The 18,202-nt window shown below is 36.8% G+C and overlaps 1 protein-coding gene across 2 annotated transcripts; it reads right to left on the bottom strand.

Moving 5' to 3' along the window:
* Positions 1-702: 702 nt before the first annotated feature.
* On the bottom strand, positions 703-16,596 carry rhbdl2.L (rhomboid, veinlet-like 2 L homeolog). Of its 2 annotated transcripts, NM_001094850.1 has the most exon segments (9): positions 703-1,211; positions 1,214-1,352; positions 3,102-3,163; positions 4,467-4,527; positions 5,490-5,590; positions 7,178-7,290; positions 10,158-10,306; positions 11,779-11,990; positions 16,471-16,481. In NM_001094850.1, coding segments are annotated over 8 exon segments (846 nt in total). In that variant the 5' UTR covers positions 11,986-11,990; positions 16,471-16,481; the 3' UTR covers positions 703-1,197.
* Between the last annotated feature and the right edge of the window lie 1,606 nt (positions 16,597-18,202).

Here is an 18,202-nt window from a genome sequence, read left to right as displayed (position 1 = left end):
TGCACATCTGGCATTCGCATTGCATAAAATTTACTCAGACTTTTACACAGCTTTTTATACCGTTTTCATGGGGGGCAGGTGTTTATGAAACAGTCAAACTAGAGCTCTCAGCTGTCTGTGGACAGTTTACTTTTATAGAATTTTTAGAGGTATATTGATCTGTTTTCTTTGAATTAGAGACTAGCTTATACCTGTCATCAAGGATATCTGATTGGTAGTTAATACAAGCATTGTTGTTTTAAAACAAACACAATATTATTTTTATTATCCTTTATGTATATATAGCACCATCATCAGTCCCTACCCAAAATAGAGTTTTAAAGAAGAAAGAAAGAAGAAGAAGGAAGGTGATCGCTCACCAGAGCAGAGCAGTTTTCTCCTGATAGGAGCACTGGACCCGGTGTGAGGTAAGTATATACAATCACTTGGGGTGCCTAACTTTTGCCACCCAGAGTAAATAGAGCTTTCCTTCTCCTTTAAGGTCCCTATCACATTCACACCCATACACTGCGATCAGTTTTATCAGGAGCCATTTCACCTGCCTGTATGTTTTTGGTGTGTGGGGGAGACTGGAGTACCAAGATGAAACCTACACAAACACATTGAGAACATACAAACTATTTACAGTGCCCTGGCTGGAATAAAAGCACTCTGCATGGCAGCAATGCTAACCACAAAGCCACCATTCTGAATAGACGATTGTGTTGCAGAGCACTTCTTTTAATAGTAAAATAAAAAGTCTGTTGAAAGTCTTTTTTAATAAACAGTTATAAATACCAGTGCTGAAAAAGTCCTTTTCATAGGTTTTCCGGCATGCCGCAGATTTAGAAGCAGTTTTTGAAATCAATTTCAGCAGATTTGTAAAGAACAAGAAGAACCTAATTGATGTGGCTCACAAGTTTTGGTTGTGTGAATATGAAATTGGTGATTGGAAGGTCTCCACTTGTAAAACAGCTCATTCACTATTGTGAGAACAAACTGGAAATAAACCAGCAAGTATCCCTGCTTCTTTAAGCATAGTATTGCAGCTCTGTCCGGATCTATTGCAGAGGTTCTTCAAGAGTCCAGACAACAAATTAGTTTAGCTGATTATTGAAAAAAAATAAAGGTGGCATTGTACATAGTTCTTGCAAAAAAAAAAAAAAAATCCTTCACAGGGCTAATGAAATACATTAAGGTGCAGGGGACAAAAAAATATTAAACAGAACAGCAAAAATGACAAAGGCAAAATAAGCAGCAATACAAATCCAAAACCTGGGATCTTTGATTAGATTTTTGTCAAAGCAGCTGAAAACGGTATAACCAATGGACATTCCAGCCAGTCCTCCAGCAAAGTGAGCTACAAACGAGACCTAGAAAATAAAAACATAATTAAAGAAATTATTTCCCTGCTAACGATGAAATACAATTGTAATTGTGCCAGATGCATAACATGCAGCTTGGAATAGTTTAGATATTAAATGGATTTCACTCTGAAGATTCCTTCCACACTCTTTTTAGAACAGTATAGTGTTTCACTGAAAACAAATTCTATTTTTGTATGTGTAATTCATAGTTTCTACTGAAAATCCAGCATATGGTTTCATTTTAGTCAGTTTTCCCAGTACTCAACCAGTCATCTTCTAAATCCCAGCATACCTGTGGTGAACAGGCATTTTATACACAAAGCAGCCATATGTCGAACTGGAAATCTAATTTTGAAAGTTAGATTGAGTGATGGGTTCATGAATTATTTCATGAACTAATTTTAAATATAAATGTAAAAAAAAGACAATCGAAGGGACACTATCTTCAAAATAAATGAAATATGTTGTATAGCACTACCTCTTGATGTATACTGATGTATTATTGAATTTAAAGAGGCGATTCACATTTAAGTTAACCTTTAGTATGTTACAGAATGGCTAATTCTAGGCAATTTTTCAGTTGGCCTTCAATTTTTTTTTATAATTTTTAAATTATTTGCCTTCTTATGACTATTTCCAAATTTCAAATGGAGGTCACTGACTCAGCTTGATAAAGGGCCATTGTTTGGCTTGAAACATTGTAACTGTCCTGATCATTAAGCCTAAGAAAAGCAAAATAAAGGCTTTTTAAACAGATATTCCTGTTGGTGCTGTCTGCTACAGTGTTTGTGGATTTTCAGAGTCGGTTGGAGTGGACACCGAATGACGTGCACCTAAACTACTAAATGGGAGATTTGAACATTCAAATGGAGGTCACTGACCCCATCAAACAACAAATGCTCTGTAAGGCTACACATTTATAGTTATTGCTACTTATTACTCATCTTTCTATTCATATTCCAGTCTTTTATTCATGAAAAATATATCTAAAAAAACAAATATATGATTTGTGATAGCTTCACATTCTCCAAAACCAACAAAAAGCCAGGGAGCATGGTAATTTGGACCCTAGAGCTAAAAAAAACCAAAAACCAGATATAATAAAAAAAAAAATTGTCTCAGAATATCACTTTCTACATCATACTAAAAGTTAATTGAATGAACAATCCCTTTTTTTCACCTGATTTAACTATGTAACTATAAATTGATTTTTTTTTGTTTTATATTTAAGGTTATCGGTTCACCAACACATACAAATAAGTTATTTTCATGATTACCACTGAGAGGTATTCATTCTATAATTTTAAGAGCCATAGATGCCATTTGAACCCTCTTTATCTTCTTGTGTAAGGAATAAACTTGTATTCTACAAAGCTCAACTACCGGTATTACCTGCTATGTAAACCTGTGGCTTTTTGCCCTATTCAACTCATATATCTACCCCCCATGGCTACACAGCACCTTATTTATATAAACTTTAGTAATATTTCTGAAGCAAATGTGCATTTTTTACCAGTGCAATGTCACAGTACTTATTGTAACTCTACATTTTGTAGTATTACTGGTCTTTTAACGCTACAGTTATGAAATAAAAAATGTAAAATTTGACTTTAAATAAAGTCACTAAATATGATGTCATGTTATTCATGGCACCATAAAATGTGCAGTCTTCATGTATAAATAGTTGCTACAGAAATATCTGCTAGTGCTGATACATTTTAATGGCACAGTTTATAAGCACTTTATGAAACATACCTTTTCGACAGTTTCATGGGAAATGTATCTTCTGTACAGGGCAAATCCCACATCAGTTCCAACTGCACAAAAAAGTGACAAATAAACATCACAACAAACAGTAGCCTAAACTGAGAAAAACTGTAGTAGGACAGGCATCCTAGAGCTCCCTGGAGAAAGTAACCCTCCTAACACTTAGATGGTGCTAAATGGTAGTACATGTCTAACTCGAAATAAAATGGAGCTTTTTTTGCTGAATTGACTTAAAGGAGAGCTAAAGCTTATCTAAAATGTACGGTAGAAATGTTATCCATTACATTTTGGACTTTAATACCAGCCCAAGGCAAACACAGCTTTTTAGCAGTAAAGATCTGTGCCTCCAAAGAGGTCCGAGTTGCTCCCCATCTTCTTTTCTGCACATGCTCTGTGCAGCATCAGAATTTAATAATCAGCCCTGTAGCATCAGCTTATATGACAGGCCAACCTAATTTGATAATTAGTGATGTCCCCAAAGACTTCATTTTTTCCCCCCATTCAAATATAAATTTACGAATGTGATAACAAATAACAAATAAAAGAAAAGAAACAAATATCAAGTGCGAATCAAGTTGTTATTGAATTCAAAAATGATAAAGTAAATACAATTCTATCAAAGTGACCATTGAAATATTGTATTGTATACAATAATTACTATCATCATTATTGTTGCGTTAGATGGCTTGTTAGCAATCTGTTGAGATAGTGACTCCTGGGGGGCTCCATTGTGGTTTGTCGTCCCATATTTTCTGCATTCATAAGTAGCTGTTCTGCCTCCTGGACAGGTTTGGTGCCTCTTATTAATTCTGTTTCATACCATGTAGTATGTCGGAGAGTTTGTATGGTTAGCTGTCTGATTGGTGGTGGTAGAGTGTTTAGATAGATAAACCATGTATCAAAGAATCCTTTAGTATTTTTGTCTGTGTTTGTCAGAGTTTCTACCCAGTCTAGATGGAAGATAATAATAATGTATTTTTTGTCGTACTAGAGAGATATGTGGAGGGGCTTGGAAAAGCCATTCATGTAAAATGGCCTTCCGGGCTGCCGCTGCTAGTCTTTCTGCCAGGGCTTTTTCTGGTTTTGAGATGCTTGTTTTCCCCAAAGGCTTCTTAACAGCTGCTTACAGCACATTGAAGCCTGGTTCATTACTACTATAAAGATGCTGAACCTTTAGGCTGGTTCAATATACAGTATAAAATAATTTTTAGGGTTTAGTTCTCAAAGAATAGATTAGTCACTGCTTCTACAGACGTATAAGAGAGGTTCGCAGGCAAGCAGGTCAGTGCTAGCTACCACAAGGAATTTTTAGTGACTTGCAGAAAATGCTGGTTCCCAGGGAAAAAAACATACCTATTATTACGATGACCAGAATTCTAAATATTCCAAATAAAGGTGTCATGTCTTTAAAATTCTACAGAGGAAAAACAAATGCCCACAATTAATTTGAAATTACAACATGCATAAATAACAAAGGCTAGCACAAGTTGTATGCTATGTAGATTTCATGTATATTTCATTTGATTTGTGAATTAATACAATAGGTAATGAAACAGGAAAAACATGGGACCAAAGCCACACAATTATTCTGAAATTATAACATGCATGACATCTTAACAATATAACAATGGCTAACACAAGCTATATTGTATGTATATTTCATGTATATGTCATTTAATTTGTGAATTAATACAATAGGTCAGGAAACAGGACAGGGTGTGTTGCAGGCTCCATACCAGTTATGTTAGGAACCAATGAACCAGAAAGGGCTCGGTAGAAGATGTTTATGTTCAGATGCCTGACTGTTTTGGAGGCGCTCCAATAAATTATCACAATAAAAAAACAAACAAACCTGTTTATGCAAATATGCTAAATGATGATCTCCATACCCTTTTATAGTCTACATTGCGTATACCCACCCAGTGCTGCCATTAGAGGTGGTGGGGTACAGGACAAACTACTACTATTATTTTGTATCTGCTTCCTAGAAAATGTTTTACCCAGTACTTAAATAGAGGCTGCTGCACTGTAAATTGTCATACATTACTGAGCCTCTGATTTCCTTGGATAAGCACATGCACAGTACAGTACAGAAAATATTCATTGATTTCTGAAATACATCTATGTAAAAAAAGTGCAGTGATATCAGTGAAGATCTGAAAAATATGGCACAGTACTCAGCAGAACATACCAGGGCTAGTACATTTACTTTTGATTTTGGTACAATTGCTTTCAAATAAAATATCAGATAGAAAAATATTTTAGATTAGAATTTGTGTTCAGTAAGATGAGAGAATTAGACAAGAATCTGAATACATTTTGTAAGGTACATTTCACAAAAATATAAATACTCAAGGTGTACCTAGAAACACTCACCACTAGGATATTCATGAAGTAGCCCCCAATCAAAGCATAGACACCCCCAGAAGCTCCAACAAGAGCAAGCCTGGGGTCAAAGACAGAACTTGCTAGAGATCCTGTAATATGTCAACAGAAATAAATTATGCTGTTATTTTAGAAAAAATAAATTGCCATTTTCTGCAGTGCTTTGCACAGATTACACATAATTTGTTCAGTCACTGCCCAAGTGAAATTTACAATTTAAGTTTCCTATAAGATTAACACACATTATGGTCAATTTTATCAGGAACCAATGAACCTGCCTGTATGTTTTAGACTGTGGGAGGAAAATGGCAGTGGTGTAACTATTGGGACTGCCTGGGTTATGACTCATCCAACATGGGATCCACTGGGGATAGTGATGCACAATCTAAATAGCCTTTTTGGAAATGAAAATGACAGGTATGAGTGTAGGTGTGGGTGAGGCAAACATTTGCACCTAGGCCTTTAGGGCTATAATAATGTTACTGCCTGGAGGAAACCCCTGTAAGCATGAGGAGAACATACATATCCTTTGCCAATAGTGTCCTGAGTGGAATTAAACCAAGGACCTCTGCACTGCAAGACAGCAACCCTGACTATGCAACCAATACTCCAAACATCTCAAGCATTAGCATTAAACATTTCTGGAAAATGTATTTGCCCATTTAAAGGGCTATATCATATCTGAAGTGTCTCTACAAGTCTCTTTTTAATGGGTTTATTCCTTTGATCAAGATTCATGTTTTTAATCCATGCATAAGCAAAACAATTTTACACACTTTTTTTTGGAATATAACTTCTTTAACACACACACAACCACATGTATAAATATATACCTATGTCACTATACTGTATATACTTCTTACTACTTGGCAAATCTAAAATAAGCTGTGATAATTTAGTTCATTCAAGTGTGACTGCAGCACAGACACCCAGAGCAGAAAAAAAATAAAATACATTGGTTGTTATACCCAAGGGAAAGGTGCAACTTACTAAATAACAGCCTGATTTTAAGCCTTCTATAATTAAGCTTTGGTACAGTGCCACAAATGGTTTGGCTCCATATTATAAGCTTTCAGTAACCACAGTTCTTTGTTTTGCATGGATTCACAGCAAAATTCCATGATTTGGAAATATTTTCTTAAAACTTCAAAAAAGCACAGCCACAAAACGCCCACTGGCCCCTATGTATTTTGCTGGAAGAAAGTTACCATGAAAAAATTCCCATTGACTCTAATGTAGTTTGCATAGAAAATTCCCCCACAAAAAACACACTGACTCCATTGTTTCATGTGCAGAACGCCCATTGACTTCAATGTGTTTGCAAATTGTTGCCTTTTCATTAATTTTCCTGCAGACAGTTTCGCAAATTTTTCAGCAAAGTGAAACAGGACAGATTTGCTCATGACTAACAGTGAGCCCAAAATTCCCAGGTCACTTTTCTGGCCAATATAGACTAAACTGAATTTTAGGAACACTGCAGACAGTTATATTTTACATTTTACTTAATATTTTTTATTTTATTTAATGTATGTCTACATAATAATAAAAATATATTTAGAAAATTACCCATTTCCCAGATATCAGTTATAGGGCACATCAACAAGCCATAAGTGGCACAATTTTCTTTTCTGCTATACCCATATGTAGCCACAAGTACTATTAGCAACATGAATACTAACCTCCGATAACCCCAGCCACGTATACCAGTCCAATGCGATGTCCCTTATGGACCAGCTCAAGTGGAATTCCGAGAAAAAGCTGGAGAGCCAAATTACCAATTATGTGCTGCACTCTGTGGAGGCAAAGTGTCATTGCTCAACATATATAGTATTTATAATACAAGAAGCAGCCATAACCTCACCATAGTAGTAAGTGGTGGGGTGAAACGAGTTCAGAGATGTAGGGTGGGACAGAGTTATGAAGTGCTTTGAATGTCAGGGTTATTTTATTCTGAAAGGTAGTAGACAAAGTGGTATGGCAGAAGAGGAGCAGTTGCTGAGGTGTATAAGCCTGACGGCAGTGTTCATTATGGTCTGGAGAGGTCTCTGACAGGGAAGGCCAATTAATAGAGAGTCACAGTAGTCTAGACCTAATATGATGAGAGAGTGAATAAGAATTTTGGTGGCATCTTGGGTGATAAAATTTTGGATATGTTCTTTACGTGAAAGTGATATGATTTAATAAGTGACTGGATATGAGGATTGAAGGACAGGGAAGAATATAGGGTAACCCCAAGGAACATAATGTCATCTGCTGTTGTCCTGGCAAACTGGGTGCACCCATGATGGCTACTTTAAAAAATTTTTTTGAGTTTTGTAAATCCTGAATCTGGAGTCCCATGGAAAAAAACTATTTTATATTATTATTAATGATAATAAAAACCTTTTAGGTGGTGAAAACACTCTTGGGGTAATGCTTCAGGTCTATTAACTCATAGCAGCTATTAGCAGGTAGCATTTACTGAATGCAAACATCTGATTGGTTGCTTTGTGTTTTTATATCAGAAGTAAAATTTGTGTTTTTATTATTCTTGGTACACAAGGGCCTACTTACTAACATTCGGATTTCTTTTTTTTCCACAAATTGTATTTTTTTCTCTAAAAATTCTGTTGTTTTATTTCTCTAAAATGCTAAAAAATTCAAGATATATTAAGTGTAAAAACTACAAAAAACTCTAATACAAAGAGGTTTTCAGATTTTTTTTTCCACTAGTAATTGCCTGAAAAAACTCACATTTTTAGAGGTTTTAGAAATATTTGCAATTGTTCTTCAGATTGTTTAGTGTTTTTTTGGTTCGTGCTTTTTATATTTGGATCTTTTAACAAATAATATGGCATTCATGGTTTTAGAGAAAATTCGTTTATTTGTGGTTTCAAAAACCACTAAAATGAGAATGTTGATAAATGGGCCTCTAAATGTTAAAAAACGAAAGCACTGCTAGGATTTTATTTTTAATGAAGTTTTGCCATATTATGATACATGGAAGAATGGGTATCCGGATTTGTGATGTATGTATTTTTTTGAAGGTTGTGTCTACTCTAAGAACTGATTGTAAACTTAGTTGAAACAGAGATAAGTACAGGGGAGCTTCGCCAATGAGGCAAGTTGAGGCTGTCGCCTCAGGCGGCAGCGCCTCACTAGGTACCAGGGGCAGCAAAAATGCTGCTCCTGGTACTTTAAGAGCGAATTTCCGGGGGAGGGGGGGCAGCAGCAATTGCAGTTGCCTCAGGCGGCGAAGGGGCCAGGATCGCCCCTGGATAAGTATGGGGGACCCCTATGTGGAAAATGACTGAGTTTACATTTGTCTCCTAATGGATATCTGTGATGTAATTTCCTACTAATGGTTTTAGTGCTGCCAATATATATATACTTTTTGAAATACATCCATGCTTATGTATGTATTACTCATTTTGCTGTATTTTACCACATATTTTACCATCCACTAAAAGAAGCACATACTGGTTAATCTGGTTAGACATGACTGCCTCATTCAGCCAGACAATAGAATGCTTTAGCTTACTCGCCCAGTGCTTCTCATAATGTGTTTGCACAAAGCCAAGGGCTTGCACTTACATAACATAAATAACTTAAATGTCAGTCATTGCAAACATTTTGGTTACTAAAGGCTAACTCTTTACAAATTGTATTTGTTTTTCTCAGTTTTATGTGTGTGTCCTTATATTGAGCTACTTCTATGCTTAGCACACCACACTTACTCTAATGAAGCTCCTACAGGCATAAAACATATAAGGAAGGATGAACTATTAAGGCTCCATGATAAAAACCATGGAGCACTGAGGCACTTTAGTCATTTTATATGCCAATCATACATATCTTATTTGTATTTGGTATTTTTGTTTAATTAATGATCTTTCTTTACAGACCGATCAGCACCTTGCCAGTCAATAGTCACGCCAAATATTCTCCTGATAAAGGCATGTGTGGGGGATCTGATAGATTAGTTATTTCATTTGTTTGTTTTTGCTAACTAGGACCAAACGATTGGATCAGCCCTGCATTGCCCAGCTTAAGGTGAGCATATCAGTGAAAAATGCACTCATTTGGCAACCTCACCAAACTAGCATATCTTATAATGTATGACCAGCTTAAGTCAGTCTGTCTGTCTGTCTCAAGAGTTACAAAGATAGCAGTGTACACAAGGTGACTATGACAAAAAGGCAGAATTATTCTACATGGCAGTCTAAAACAAGGCCCCTGTAAAGTGTGGGCTGCCAGACACAGAAATCCAGTAGCAGATGTGACAAGTACAGTTAGAAGGATTGTTTGCTTATGTTCAGGGGCGTAACTATAGAGGAAGCAGACCCTGCGGCTGCAGGGGGGCCCAGGAGGGATAGGGGCCCCACGAGGCCCTAATTTATATACAATTTCAATAAATATTGGAGAAACAAGTCAGCCTCTAAACATTTTGGGGGCCTGAAAAATAATTTGCTGTGGGGCCCAGTAATATCTAATTACGCCACTGCTTATGTTGGTAAATATATATATATATATATATATATATATATATATATATATATATAAAATAAATTCTACACATTTTTTTGTAGTGTCAACATCTTGTCAACTGTACTTCCCTTATAAATGCTAGCATGTATGTTTATTGTTCAGAAACCATACAGGGAGGCTCTCCATACTCACCCAGCATGTACCATCATGTAAGATATAAATCTCCATGCCTCCTCCCTTTTATCAGCCCGGTAAATAAAGGGGCTGTTCCAGACACCTGAATCCAAGGTGATCCACTGTTTCTGTGGCATCCACACTGCATAGTAAATGAAGACTGCTAGCTAATCAGAGAATAAATGGAATGAAAACAAGTACCAAAACTTGGTCCCATAGCATAGCAAATAAATAAGTCAGACATACATTTGATAAACTGATTCATTTTCTAAGGGTAACTAGAAAAAATACTTGGCAATAATATTTGATTTATAGAGCATGATATCCTTTTAATAAAAAAGTACCTTGTATTAACGGTAATTAAGCTGTATAAATCCATATTGGTGGTAAAGCAATCCTATAAGTTTAAATGTTTTTAGTAGACTTTAGATCACAATATCAAATTACCCTGGGTCCCCTACCCATGTTAGAGTCCTGCAACGGGTCGGGTACCCATGGGTTACCCTAACAAAAAGTGGGATGACAGAGTAGGATTTTCAGGTATCAATGTGTGTCACGGATCTGAGGGTTGCAGGTCTCATCTATATTTTTTATGTTATGTTATATTACCTATATATCACTCCTTTTAAAATTTTACAAGAATTGTTTTGGTCTCTGTCCACTTTTGATGATGTCACTTCTGGTTCACAGAAACAGCTGCTGTGATACCACTGCCTCTATAGTATAAACAATGGAACTTCCACCAAATTCACTGCATGTAAAAGATTTTTATGCCATTCAGCGGTTCTGCTCTAACACGCCTCCTTACTAAATGCACATTTAGAAGTTGATTTTAAGGTTGCGTTTTTGATGTAATTTGAAAAAACTTGGACAGAAAACTCTGCCAACTAAAATCTGCCTAGATGCTATAGAGGTCAATGGGTTTATCTTCAGCATTCAAGCGTGGTGAAGTTTACATTTTTTCCATGAGTTTGTGTGACAGCACGGTTTCTTTACATCATATACACCGTAGCTAGGTTTAACAGAAGGAAGGAGAAAGGCAGAGTAAACATCATTAATAGTGATGAGCGAATCTGTGCCGAAAAATGTTGTACATTATGCTTTGGGTTTCTGTACCAGCCCAAGGCAACCACATCCCTTTAGCAGTAAAGATTTGTTTCTCCAAAGATCCAGTAACTTCCCATCTTCTTTTCTGCTGATTCACTGCCCATGCTCAGAGCTGCTGTCCCTTACTGAGCTTAGGGACCAACTCACAATACACTGTACACATAGAATATAAATGTCATCATCTTATATTACAGACCAACCTCATTTTCTTCTTGATAATTTGAGACAACCCCTAAGCTTAGCTTTTCAACAGCTGCTCAGAGCTCACTGAGCATGTGAGTGTCACAGACACTTTCCAAGATAGTGACCCCCTGTGACAAGTTTGAAGTCCTGGATCATTGCTGCTATTGACAAGCTTAAACTTTAGGCTGGTGCAATAAGTGCAGTATATAAAATATGGTATTTTTAGCCACATTCATTTTTAGGGTTAAGTTCTCCTTTAAAGTAAACTGATCAATGCATGTTCTGTGGTTACATGGATTATCAGTCCTTGCATCGCCTGCAAACACATACAGTTTTCATCCCAACATACCTCAGCAATGCTGACTGAAATGATAAAGATTGGAGGGGGCAAGCAGTTTGCTCTTGCCAGGTACGTGTCTCTGTGGTTTTCGGGTAGTATCCAGTTGGAAATGGTTTCATGGATTTTGTCACAGCGTGACTTAGGTGGACTCTCTGTAGTTGCTTCCTCTGTTTCATCTGGCCAGGTTTCACGAGAAGTCATAGCTTCAAGCTCCATATTGTCTAGGGTGCAAGCAAAAAAGGAGTGAAGGGTATCAGACTGACTACATACTGATTCATACAGCAAAGCTTGGCATCGAATAGGCCCGGATTTGTGGAAAGGCCCGACCTAGGGCGGCAGGATTTTAGGGGGGTGGCATGCTGCCCAACCACACCCACATTAGTTCAAAAACACTGGGGATGTGTTGGAGATACAATAATTTTTTTAATTTCCTGTGCTCCAATTCCCATTGCTCCTGTCCCCCTGGACGGGACAGGGGCAAAGAACGGTAGTGGGCCTAGGGGTGCCCACTATCTAAATCCGGCCCTGGCATAAAATACCTTTAATTTATTAGATATTTATCAGTCGCCTAGGTTATATTAACATTGATCATCTAAGGCACTAGTAGTCAGATGTTTTGTGTTTGTAAACTCTTTACTTATCTAATATTTGGTTATTTGCATATTTAAACTTTTCTACCTAAAAGTGACAGAAAATTTTCACTTTCTGTTGTCTAGAACTTTAAAGTCACATTACTTTAAGGGTTCAGATTCAGTTTGGCCAGGTGCTCTTGCACTTTTACTGCAATACTGCTGGGATAAGGCTGAATCCCTGAACCAGCCCAGCAGTTGTTTATTTCACCCAAACACTTGTGTTATACATTTCACTGAAGTGCAAGTTTCAAGTCATTGAAAGGGTTTGGCAATCATTTTGGCATACAGTACAGTCCAATTAATTTTTGAGTGTCTGATGCAGTTTCCTACTGTTGATGTGGCTGAATTCAGTTCACCTTAGTAAATATACCCCTAGTACGGCTTATGAGCCACAGGTGTAACTGCTGCATTTTGCCTAAAAGACGTTATAAAGGATAGTATTTTCATTCTATTTCTGTATTACTACTTGAAACAGGAATGTCTGCAGTACCAGAAATTAGAATTTAAGCATCAGTTTGCAGTATTTCTGAGAAATGGAACATGCACTTTCAGGGAAACTAACCAAAATCAAACTGAAGAAGTTAAAAATACAGATATTGACATCTGAATAAAATCCAATGGCAGAATTTGTAAATATCAAATGTGTTTATACAGAAACATCTACCAGCCCCATTTCATAAGGGAGACCCTATATCATGTTATAATTTAATGTAAATAGGAATTCATGTCTTTAAAAAAAACAGGACACGATCATTATCTTCCTTTGATATCTACATTTATTTATAATGATTTGAGTCATAAACTCCCTTTTCAATATCTAAATTACAGATTGAGAGGAAATGCCAAGAACTGAATTGAAATGTTCCTTTGCATTTGGTCCTGTTTTAAAACATGGGACATTTTCAGAGAGAAAAATAAAGGAAACCAACCATTGTCACGAGAAATGGAACACTGATGGCTACTATGGGAGAGCACAGGCAGTCAGATGGGAATGGAAATGACTACCCAGTGATGCTAAAATTAAACTGCCTTAAAGCATGCTGTGTGATTATCTGCAAGCAAATCTAGGCAACTAAATTAAAGTGACACTGACACATACCTATAGAAATTGAGATAAAAATGTCAATACAACTAGGAATAAAACAAGTGTAATCATCAGCCTCAGCCCAGGCTAGAAATATTGTACATTATGTTTTAGTCTTTTAAACCAGCTCAAGATACCCACAGCCCTTTATCGCAGCCCTTTATCGGTAAGGCTCTAGTCCCTGAATCAACTTGTACTATGAGTTATGGAAGATAGTCCGATTGTCATTTTGGAGTCAGGAAGGAATTTTATACCCCTCTGAGGCAAATTGGAGAGGCTTCAGATGGGGTTGTTTGCCCTCCTCTGGATCAACTGACAGTTAGGAAGGTTAAAAAAAAAGTTAAAAGGTTGAACTTGATGGACGTGTGTCTTTTTTACAACCTAACTTACTATGTTATTATGCTCTGTGCTTCCAAAGATGCCCCAGTATCTCCCCATTTACTTTTCTGCTGATTCACTGCACATGCTCTGTGCTGCTGTTAGTGTTATTGGTAGATTTTCTGCTTGATGATTTATGATGACCCTTAAAGGAATTGTTCAGTATAAAAATAAAAACTGGGTAAATAGATAGGCTGTGCAAAATAAAAAATGTTTCTAATATAGTTACTTAGCCAAAAATGTATGAAGGCTGAAGTGATTTGATGTATAACATGTCAGTCAGAGCACTACTTCCTGCTTTTCAGCTCTCTTGGTTTACACTGACTGGTTACCCTGGTTACCAGGCAGTAACCAATCGGAGACTTGAGGGGGGGCCACATGGGTCATATCTGTTGCTTTTGAATCTGAGCTGAATGCTGAGGGTCAATTATAAACTCACTGAACAGAAATGTACCATGTGGCTCCCCTTCAAGTCGCTGACTAACTCAGAGTTATAGAGCTGAAAAGCAGGAAGTTGGATTCTGGCTGTTTTATTAGACATCTGTTCACTCCAGCCTTTATATATTACATTTTTGGCTAACTAACTATATTAGAAATATTTTTTATTTGCACAGCCTATCTATTTACCCAGATTTTATTTTCACACTGAACTATTCCTTTAAGCTTAGCTTCTCAACAGCTGATCAAAGCCCACTGAGTATGTCCATGTCTCAGACACTCCTAACAAAATCCTAGATGAGAAACTCTTGTGACAAGTTTGAAGGCCTGAATCAGTACTATAGAGCAGCCAAACCTTTAGGCTGGTTTATTAAAGTGTATAAAATATGACATTTTAGCCATATTCACTTTAGGATTAATTCTCGTAAGCACTGCATATTAAAGCTACACATAGAAAGTGGACATATATAATAATTTTGTGAATAGAATGATTCTTCTTTTTCTGTGTCACTACTAGATACTCCCCCACCTCCCCAAAAATCATCCAAAAGCCCTTCTGTTCCAGCACCATCAATATCAATGATAAATTATAACACCTATACACATTGCCCATTCTGCAGTCTACTTCACCACAGACAGCCCACAAGAATACCCTCAAGTTCCTTTACATTCTTAGGCAACTTTTACTGTGTGTTATGGAAAACTACATTGGCACCGCACGTTAGTGCCATCATAGACTCAGATATCACAGCCAGCTGTAATGTGTACCTATAGCAGTGCTATATGTAAATTGTGGCACACCAAGGGGTATTAACATTAGAGTGTCTCTAGAAAAAATGTTTTTTGTTGTGTCAGAAAAGGAAGGAATACAAGGAAATGGATACCCCCCGAAACCACAAAAAGTCACATTACAGGAACAGTAACACCAAAAAATAAAAGCATTTTAAAGTAATTAAAATGAAATATATTGTTGCCCTGCACTGGTAAAAGTTATGTGTTTGCTTTAGAAAGAGTACTATAATTTATACAAACGAGCTGCTGTGTAGTAATGGGCAGCCATTCAAGCTGAAAAAGGAGAAAAGGCACAGGTTACTTAGCAGATAACGCATACACTCTGTATAGAGTACAATGGAATTCTACAAAGTGCATCTGGTATCAGCTATGTAACCTGTGCTTTGAATGGCTGCCCCCATGGCTACACAACAGCTTGTTTGTATGAACTACATATAGTAAAGTTTCTAAAGCAAACACACCAACTGTACCAGTGCAGGGCAAAGGTATATTATATTTTAATCACTTTAAAATACTTAAATTTTTTGGTGTTACTGTTCCTTTAACTTTCCATCAGAAAGTAAAAATGTTTTTCATAAAACCATTTTGCAACACTACACAGTATTACTCATTGTATTCAGATATATGTAAAAACAATGAATATTCTGACAACAGTATCCTTTTATGTAAAATGTGAAATGAAAAAGGAAACACTTTGCCTCATCCCAGAGAACTTTATTTTTAGTAACTAAGAGGTCAATAAGCAACTTTTTCATCTCATTAGATGTGTGTGGTAGGTTTATCTTTCAGTAGAAGTGTCTAAACACTCATAATCATACAGTGGCGCTTATTTCTATGCTTCCATGCTTTGGCTTTTCTGTGCATTCCACCGCACAGGAACTCAGGAATTAACAGACCGAATTCTACACTATAGAGACGGCACCAATGACACAGCAAAGAAACACTGGACAGAGATGCAATATTAAGTGTTTCAATGTATTCCCTATGACACTGTCCCTATAGAGTAGAAAGGCATTTGTTAATTCTTGCAATGGCTTTTTTTATGCGATCCACATTACAGGAAAGAATATAAAATCGCTTGGGTGTAGGAGCCCTAATGCAGTTATCCAGGCTATTGGGAATCCATATCCTATAACACTTTCATTTGTTGAGAATGTACCTAGCAATAATATTATGATGAAATAACAAAACAAGGAAGTGGATAGGTCTTTTTATAGATCTTTTCTCAAGAGACTGTTGTGATGCAGGTTGTGTTCGGCTTCTGTTAAAGAGTCTTCAAAAGCAATGCATACCCTTATTGTGCCAGCCTCGGTCTCAACTCACTACACCCCACTGATCAGAAAATACGGTATAGGGAATAAGACAAGCCTCACTTACCTGCTTTTGCCACAATCCCAAACTTGTGTGTAGTTCTGTGCTGCCAGTGACTGGGGTGGGTGTGTTAGTTACTTGAGACGATTCCTCCCACACTTTCTTCCTCTTCCTTCAGGCTGTGTTTAGAGAATTCAAAGCTTGTAATTATCCCCAAAGCTGAATGGTTCTGAAAAACAGTTTCAGTTCAACTTGTAGTTTTATTATTCAGATGGTCTGAGTTTTCCAATGTTAGAATGCAGTTACATTTATATTTCATGTATCACCTTCTAGATAAAGTTGAACTGCAACAACTACTTTTGTAGTTCATAGGGTTTATTATAATCCTATATTTATATAACACCAATATATTTTATAACGCTTTACAGTAAAAAGTTTTTTATTTGCACCAGTCCTTGTCCCAGTGGAGCTTACACTCTTAGGCACTACCCTTATTATCAGTAGCCAGTTAACCTGCCTGTATGTTTTTCAGCTTGGTAAGAAACTGGAATAAACCCATACAGACTGTAACTTTCAAAGCTATCCTGTCTGACTAGCCTGATCCTGCCTGAGAGAAAAATGCAGTTCCCAAAGGACCAGTTACATCAAAAAATTTAAAAAAAAATTAATTAGTATACCAAGAAAAAAAAACACCAAGACAAATGAAACTTTAAAATCGCACAGCCTTTATTAAGAAATAACTACCCGAACTCTGCTTGCGCTCCTCTTCAGAAAGAGCTATCCAACGATCCATCATGCGGCGGTCAATTTCTCCTCCCTGCCTTCCTTATAGGAGATACCCAGGGAGGAGAAATCGAGAGCTGCACAATGAATCATCGCAGTGTCGCCTTTTCTGAAGAGGAACGCAAGCGGAGGTCCGGTAAGTTATTTCTTATTAAAGGCTGTGCGATTTTAAAGTTTAATTTGTCTTTGTGTTTTTTTGGTGTTGTATACTAACAGATTTTTTAAAAAACGTTTTTGATGTTACTGGATATTTAAAGTCAGAGGAGGGATAATTACTCCTGAGGTTGGATTATCAGGTGGCTCAGGTAACTACTGGGATCTGGGGAAATTCTTGCAACAACTAATAGAGAGTAACAGTTGTGAAGCAGAGGTGTAGTGATCCTGGGGTCTGATTAAGAGGAAAGGTTTTGGAAGTTTACCACTTAATATATTTGCGACTGATAAAGAAGGACCTTTATTATTGTCTCAATATAATACTGTTGCATGGATAGAATGGGTAGTTTTGGTTCCATGGAAGGGAAGCTCTGGAACAAAATCACCTATTACCTCTCCCCCATATCAAATTATGGAAAATGCTCTACATACAGATCAGAATGCCGAATATGGCATTCTTTCTAGGCTTTTCCAAAGCATTCACAGCAAAGTATTTCTCTCATGTATGAGAGTAGCTTGTTTTAGCTAAGATGGGTGCCACTTTCATTATCCTAGCAGCATAAAAACATTGAAAGGTTTTAGCTGTTTACTGGAATCACTTCACTGGTGTGTTGAGTTATTTTAAAGGATGGTTCACTTTTACCTGAACTTATAGAATGGCTAATTAGATGCAACTTTTCAACTGGCCTTCATTTTTCTTTTTTATTCTATCTGAATTATTTATTTTATATCTTCTACTGACTCATTACAGCTTTCAAATGACCCCATCTAAAAACAAGTGCTCTGTAAGGCTACACATAATTGCTACTTATCTTTCTATTCAGACCATCTCCTATTCATAATCCAATCTCTCATTCAAATC

Source organism: Xenopus laevis, chromosome 2L (assembly GCF_017654675.1).
Source record: "Xenopus laevis strain J_2021 chromosome 2L, Xenopus_laevis_v10.1, whole genome shotgun sequence".
Lineage (NCBI taxonomy): Eukaryota > Metazoa > Chordata > Amphibia > Anura > Pipidae > Xenopus > Xenopus laevis.
Note: the sequence above shows the minus strand (reverse complement) of the source record. Positions and strands in the feature narration are given on the sequence as shown.

Excerpts from the sequence above, each read along its gene's own strand:
- rhbdl2.L (XM_018245238.2), bottom strand. The coding sequence starts at position 11,985 with ATGGAGCTTGAAGCTATGACTTCTCGTGAAACCTGGCCAGATGAAACA. Across the intron at positions 7,291-10,157 it reads TACATGATGGTACATGCTGG|AGTGCAGCACATAATTGGTA; the intron begins GTGAGTATGGAG and ends TTGCCTCCACAG. Across the intron at positions 4,528-5,489 it reads ACTTCATGAATATCCTAGTG|AATTTTAAAGACATGACACC; the intron begins GTGAGTGTTTCT and ends TTTCCTCTGTAG.